The sequence below is a fragment of the Hemiscyllium ocellatum genome, chromosome 4, assembly GCF_020745735.1.
Source record: "Hemiscyllium ocellatum isolate sHemOce1 chromosome 4, sHemOce1.pat.X.cur, whole genome shotgun sequence".
Classification (NCBI taxonomy): Eukaryota; Metazoa; Chordata; class Chondrichthyes; order Orectolobiformes; family Hemiscylliidae; genus Hemiscyllium; species Hemiscyllium ocellatum.
Genome location: NC_083404.1, coordinates 107,150,135 through 107,157,229, shown reverse-complemented (window position 1 = coordinate 107,157,229; position 7,095 = coordinate 107,150,135). Strand labels below are relative to the sequence as shown.

At 38.6% G+C, this 7,095-nt stretch overlaps 1 protein-coding gene across 1 annotated transcript in view; it reads right to left on the bottom strand.

Annotated features, from left to right (window-relative positions):
• Positions 1-146: 146 nt before the first annotated feature.
• Positions 147-7,095, bottom strand: part of c4h1orf35 (chromosome 4 C1orf35 homolog) — a 33,345-nt gene continuing 26,396 nt past the window's right edge. The window contains exons 7-8 of the mRNA XM_060824448.1: positions 1,857-1,976; positions 147-397 (exon numbers count right to left, since the gene is read on the bottom strand). Of these exons, the coding sequence (XP_060680431.1) occupies positions 358-397; positions 1,857-1,976 (160 nt within the window). The 3' untranslated portion in view covers positions 147-357. The remainder of the gene's footprint in view (positions 398-1,856; positions 1,977-7,095) is intronic.

Sequence of the window (7,095 nt, the reverse complement as noted above, 5' to 3'; positions counted from 1 at the left end):
TACAGAAAATCTTAATTTCTTTAACTGTATGCTATTTTAAGAATTTGCTGCTATTGAAGCAAATTGTCAATTAGCATAGCAATCGGGCTCAGAATATCTCCCATTTTTGGTGATAATTGACCAATAATGGCAAAAGAAATCAGGTGTGTAGAAATGGTTTTTATTTAACTTCATTGTGTTTGCATAAATATTTACAATTTGAGTGCTAAGCCACTACAGATTAAGAGAATGTTGTATAAACACTTCATACCTGCAAACACATTTGCAAACTAAGTTCCATTCTATGCCACTTAAGAGTCAAACAGTGATCTTCATTCTTCTGATTAGAAGTTCTACTATCCCCCAGAAGAATCCATGTTATGCTGTTGTCTTCTGGTCAGATGACGAATGGAACTTCCTGGAAAATCAGAGTGGGTTAGAAGATGATAGAATAAGACTTCTGAATTTTCGCAGTGTGGCCCCATTCTAATATTTAAATTGTGCATTAAGACATGTCAAGTGGTCAAAGTACAAAATTGTAACAATTTAACACAGCTTCTGATTGATCAAGATGCTTTTAAACTGGTTGCTTTTTGCTTGAATATAATCCTGAGGAAATACTGGGGGGGGGGGGGAAACTGGCTGTGGTAGAGAGAAATTATTTTTCTATTTAATACTGGAATTTTTGTAAATGAAAATTGTACATGTGCATAGAAGGACAAACCAAATAACACCTCCATCTGTTTCTATCATGAGGTAATCAGCATAAAGATATACAGCATTAATTGACCCTTTGGTCAAACCCCCCGTCCATGCCAGCCTGATATCTTACTCTAATTAGTCCTATTTGGCCCGAATGCTTCCTTTGGCATTCATTCCATACACACACCACCCTCCGAGAAAAAAGTTGGCCATAAGGAATATACATTGCTGATTTATTGCTATGCTCAGTTTAGGTTCCATCATAGAGACTGTTCTAAGTTTCATAGCCTAGGACTAAATATGACAAGTGGAATTTGAGGTGATATTAGGTGCATTTGATAAAGCAAAGTCATTTGAAGATCATGGACAACATCACTACAGTAGTTATGCAGGGCTGAGTCCTGGTCCCAATCATCAGTTGCTTCAAGGAGTTGAACATCTCAAAGCACAGACCGTTCTTAAGTTTTATGATCAAACAACTTGTTCCTATTATCTCAATCATTGGACTTGATTAAACTAGCACTTTCATACTACCATACATTGTTATAATATCACAAATGAGCAACAGTACAATAAACTAACATTGTTTCTAAGTTATAGATTAACAATTTTTAAATCTTAAATATTGTTGGATCAATACCTACAAATTTCAGCAAGTGTCCATTAAATTTTAGTGTCCTATTTCAAAAGAATCGCTCTCACCATTGGTAGTCTAGTAGAATACTGCTTTGAGGGGAAGCTCACAATGTAATTTCTGCCACAAAGTTTGGAAATGTGGTTTAAAATCACAGGACCAAATACTTGCACTATTTACAGCATAGGTTAGTGTAAAACTCATTACAGTTTAAGTGAACCAACATGCCTCAACATTAACTCTGCAATAGTTACCACGTCAGATTATGATTTTTTTTCAATAAGTGGTGTTACCTTTTGTAAACTAACCCTGATCTGTTCAGTGAACTATTATGGCTGGTTAGAATGTGAATTGTGGTTCATCTAGGAACTGTCATCCAGTGCCAACAATGACACTGTGAAGATAGGTTACATTTATCTCATTTCGCAACTTAAAAGATCCTTTCTGAGTGACAGCGTTTGTTTGGTCGCTCCCAATTATGAAGATGCACTGGATGATTCTTCCCTCTACCTCCACCCCCACCCCAGTCCATTCCATCCACCTGTCTCGATGGCTTGACACCCGTGGTGGTGACTTTGTTCGGTTCTTGTGCTTTTTTCTCTTCTTTTCCTTCTTCTTTTTGCTGTTTTTCTGCTTCTTGTGTCGTTTCTGGCCCTCAAACCTAGAGTTTGGGATCAACACACTAGTAAAACTGAGACATACATAAGCTCTCATGTAGATCTGATCTGAAATTTAACCACCATTTTAGAACATTACTGTCTGACTAACCAGGCTTTAAATTCCTCCTTGAAAGCACTTTAGTTATGTGAAAATAAGCTTCATATCCTCTGCACACCCTAAAGTACCTTAGAAGCCACCACTATAACCCAACACTCCTGAGTCTTGGAGGGGTATTGGCATTGCAAGATGTAGGGTGCATTATTTCTGCTGCCAAATACATTTCAAAGTTGTCCCCTCTTTTTTTACTAATCGTTACTGGTTTAATTATTTTAGTTGATTATTTGGGTGACTTAGTGTTGGATTTTCAAAAAGGTGTTTTGGAATTAGAGCCGCAGTGCATGAATTGTAGAGATATTCACCCCAGTCATTTTCCTTACCAAAAAACAAGGAATGGCTTTGGCTTTTCATTACAAGGAAAAAGAGTAACATTATTTTTCATTTATTTCTGGGGCTGTATGTAACAGACCTGGAGACTGAAGATCTTTATGGTTTTTAAACAGTTTCCAAAAAAAAAATGTCTGAAGCCACCAAGGGAGTGTCACTATTTGATATATTTAAAATGAATAGTCAATTATGTAGTTTGAGGGGTGATTAAAGGACAATCATTTCAAGAAAGAAATTCTAAAGTCTATTCTGATGTTTTAAGGTATTAGATTATGCACTAATCTCAGGCAGACAGACTTTTGGTTTTGACACATGTTCAATTTTGAGGTAATGATTCTCTTCGAATAAATGGCAGCTGCACTAAAAATCTTATGAGTATTGTTTCCAGGACATGTTGGAAGATCTTCTGCATTACAGAGAATAGAAGATTACAAGTACTGACACTCAAAGTTGAAGGGCATCTAGTAGTACAAGGATAAAGTTGCTGCAATACATTTGGGGGGGGGTGGACTGTACCTTTAGTAGATTTCTAAACCAAGGACAAAAGAAGTTTGGGGATAGTTGAAAAATCTCATCTACTGGAATTATTAATAGATGCTTCTAGTATGACTCCAAATATCACTCAGGAATATTGCCCAAGGATAAGGAGTCAAATTTTGAAGCAACTCATGAAACAGATGGGTCTAAGGCCAAATATAACAATGGAAGAAAATAGTAGCTGTAAACTTAAGGTAGCCCAAAAGTATCATAGTTGCTGCCGGTTATGCTATACTAGATTGTCCAAAACTGGCACCTCCACATAGTCATAGAGATGTACAGCATGTAAACAGAGCCTTCAGTCTTACCCGTCCACACCGACCAAATATCCCAACTCAATCTAGTCCCACCTACCAGTACCTGGCCCATATCCCTCCAAACCCTTCCTATTCATATACCCAAGCAAATGCCTCTTAAATGTTACAATTGTGCCAGCCTCCACCACATCCTCTGGCAGCTCATTCCATACACGTACCACCCTCTGCGTGAAAAAGTTGCCCCTTAGGTCTCTTAAATCTTTCTCCTCTCACCCTAAACCTACGCCCTCTAGTTCTGGACTCCCCGAGCCCAGGGAAAAGATTTTGTCTATTTATCCTATCCATGCCCCTCATAATTTTGTAAACCTCTGAGGTCACCCCTCAGCCTCCGGTGCTCCAGGAAAAACAGCCCCAGCCTGTTCAGCCTCACCCTATAGCTCAAATCCTCCAACCCTGACAACATCCTTGTAAATCTTTTTTGAACCCTTTCAAGTTTCACAACATCTTTCCAATAGAAAGGAGACCAGAATTGCATAGTGTCCTGTACAACTGCAACATGACCTCCCAACTCCTGTACTCAGTACTCTGACCAATAAAAGAACACATATCAAATGCCTCCTTTACTATCCTATCCACCTGCAACTCCACTTTCAAGAAGCTATGAACCTGCACTCCAAGGTCTCTTTGTTCAGCAACACTCCTAGAACCTTACCATTAAGTCCTGCTAAGATTTGCTTTCCCAAAATGCAGCATCTTGCATTTATCTGAATTAAACTCCATCTGCCACTTCTCAGCCCATCGCTGGCCACTACACCTACAATTTTGGTGTCATTTGCTAACTCACTAAATGTACCTCTTATGCTCGCATGTAAATGACAAAAAGTAGAGGACCCAGCACTGATCCTTGTGGCACTCCACTGGTCACAGGCCTCCAGTCTGAAAAACAACCCTCCATCACCACCCTCTGACTTCTACCTTTGAGCCAGTTCTGTATCCAAATGGCTAGTTCTCCCTGTATTCCATGAGATCCAACCTTGCTAATCAGTCTCCCATGACTAAGTTAAAAATCACACAGATTATAGTCCAGCAAGTTTCTTTGAACATATAAGCTTTCAGAATGCTATTTTGAGTACTATCTGGTGTTTTGTGATTTTTATACTAGATAATGGTTGTATTTCTACAGTGTGTAGTGTTAATTGGCTGATCTGTTATTTGGAACCCCTGGACAAAGAATTGGGTGTAAAAATGAGAAAGCTCGTCTGCATTCAACGCAAGATAATACTTCATTTCCATCTTTAAAGAGTGGTTTTCCCCTGTGAAATTGCAGGACCACATCGTTTCAGGAAACAGTGATGCCAGTCAGAGTGACATATCATTACTGAACAAAGCCTTCGACAAAAAAACCCCAAGTGTTCAGGTATAGGAATGATAAAACATTTGTATCCAGTAAAATGTTCAAATTGCAATTCGTAAGACACAGGATTCGGATTTCCTCTTGAGGAATTCTCACAGAGATCCAAGTGTTACTAACCTCTCCAGATAGGAGTTTCGACTGATTAGAGATGATTTATATTAAGATTGCAGCAAATATTGATTGGGAAGGACCTTAATTCAGCAAGTGTCGTGGAAAGGGCTAGCTGCCCTGGTGTGGAGAGTCCAAGCCCGTGATCAGAATCAGAATCAAATAATTAGGTTCAATATACAACCAAGAGGTGGTTACTCGGCTCTTTAAATATGCTCTGATTTTAACCACCAGTATACACTCCTGAATTTTTTAATCGTCTTGGTAATCAACAATCTAGATATTTTTTTACAGCAGAGGTAAATATTCTGCGTTCACTGTCTTTTTGAGTACCTTGCAAACATTCAGCCAAAAAAAAAATTCTACATGTCTTAACTGGGCAGCCCCTTATTTTCAAACTATGACTTTCAGTTCTAGATTCTCCCCCAAGAGGGTGGTATATGTATGGAATGAGTTGCCAGCGGAAAGAGGAGAGTACAATTGCAACATTTAAAAGGCATCTAGATGGGTATATGAATAGGAAGGGCCAAATGATGACAAGCGGAACTTGGTCAGATTGGGAAGTCAGATTTGTTTCTTTGCTGTAGTAGAGGATTTGAGAGGATACAGGCCTTACTTAATCTTTCTCAAGCAATCCACTTATTCCAGATATTAGTCTAGTAAAGTTTCTCTCAACTACTTCTAATGTATTAACACTTTTCCATAAGTGCAACAGCCAGTACTATACATACTATTCATACAGTCTTAGCAATGCAAATTTTAAGTATAGCTGAAACATAACCTTATTCTTGCGTTGAGTTCCCCTCACAATGAAACATAACATTTGATTAGTTTTCCAGATTATTTGCCATATCTGCACAGTAACCTGTGATTCATTAACTAGTTCACCCAGATCTCTGCATCCTCTCATTATTTAAATAATAAGCTTCTTTTGTAGTCTTTCTACCAAAATGGACAGTTTTACACCTTGCTGCATTGTACTCCATTTGCCCACTTGATAGATCCCTTTTTAGGCTCCTTATCTTCTCTTCACAACTCATTTTCCTACTTATCTCTGTCCATCAGCAAACTGAACTACCAAACCTGCAATCCCTTCATCCCAATCATTGTAGAGTTGAGGCCCCAGCAATGACCCTTATGTCACACTCATGACATCTTGCGAGCCTAAAAAAGATCAATTTACTCCTACTCTGCTTCCCTTTCACTAGCCAATCTTACTCCCTATAGTATGAGCTTTTATCTTCCAGAATAACTTGATGTGGCACCTGATCAAACACCTTCTGGAAACCTCATATACAACACAGGTACACTATTCTTTATCCAAAAAGCTCTGAAGGTGTTTTTCGTGGTGTGTGGAGCATCAGTCATGCCTACGTAATAAGATTCGTTTGGTGGACGAAGTTCACACCCACTCAACCCACATGGCGGTGAGGCCCAGCACAGGCAGATGTCAATTGTGTTTTGTTTTCCCCATCGTGTTCAATTTCAGTCTCAATTTCACTGTGAAAATGCCAACAGAGCTGCAGATAATAAGAAAAGGAAGTATCTGACATTATCAACAACAGAATGTGGAGTTAGTGCAGAAGCTTGATCATGGTGTGTCTGTGGTGTGTCTTACTGAATAATATGGTATCAGAACTACCACTATATATGACTGAAAGAAATAGAGAAGTGACTGAAGTTTTATGGCAACAGTGACAATCATAAACTAATGAAAAATAGGAAAACACTGCATAGGGCAAAAAAAATGCAGATCTTAACTGTGGATGGAGTCAATTTGACAACTAAGTGAACGTTTGCCACTGACTGGTTTGTTGGTCATGAAATAAGCTAGAAAATATCATAAAGAACTGAACATGGAAGGTGTGTGTGTCAATATTCAAAAGTTTAAGCAGCATAATGGTATAAAATATCTGAAAATCTGTGGTGATTTGCGACAAAAGCCTTAGGTCCTGAATAAATTTATAATGCTGATGAAACTCTCTCTATTAGCACTACATCCCTAGAAAAACATTAACAATGGCTGTTGAGAGAGCACAAACAGATTTTAAAAACAAGTGAAATATTCTTGGGTGTGCCAATGCTGCAGGTACACACAAGATGAAGTTGGCTGTGATTGGAAAAAGCAAACATCCGAGATGTCTGAAAGGTATACACCATTTACCTGCACATTATTATGCAAACAAGAATGCATGGAGTTTGCAACTGGTTCAGTAAACACTTCATTCCAGCAGCACAGGCTCATTGCAGGCAAGCTGGACTGGAAGAAAACTATAATTTTATTGTTCCTGGGCGACTTGTGAAAAATCATGCTTTCAGTATTTACTTGTCCCCTAATTGACATCTGTATTACAGCCTTG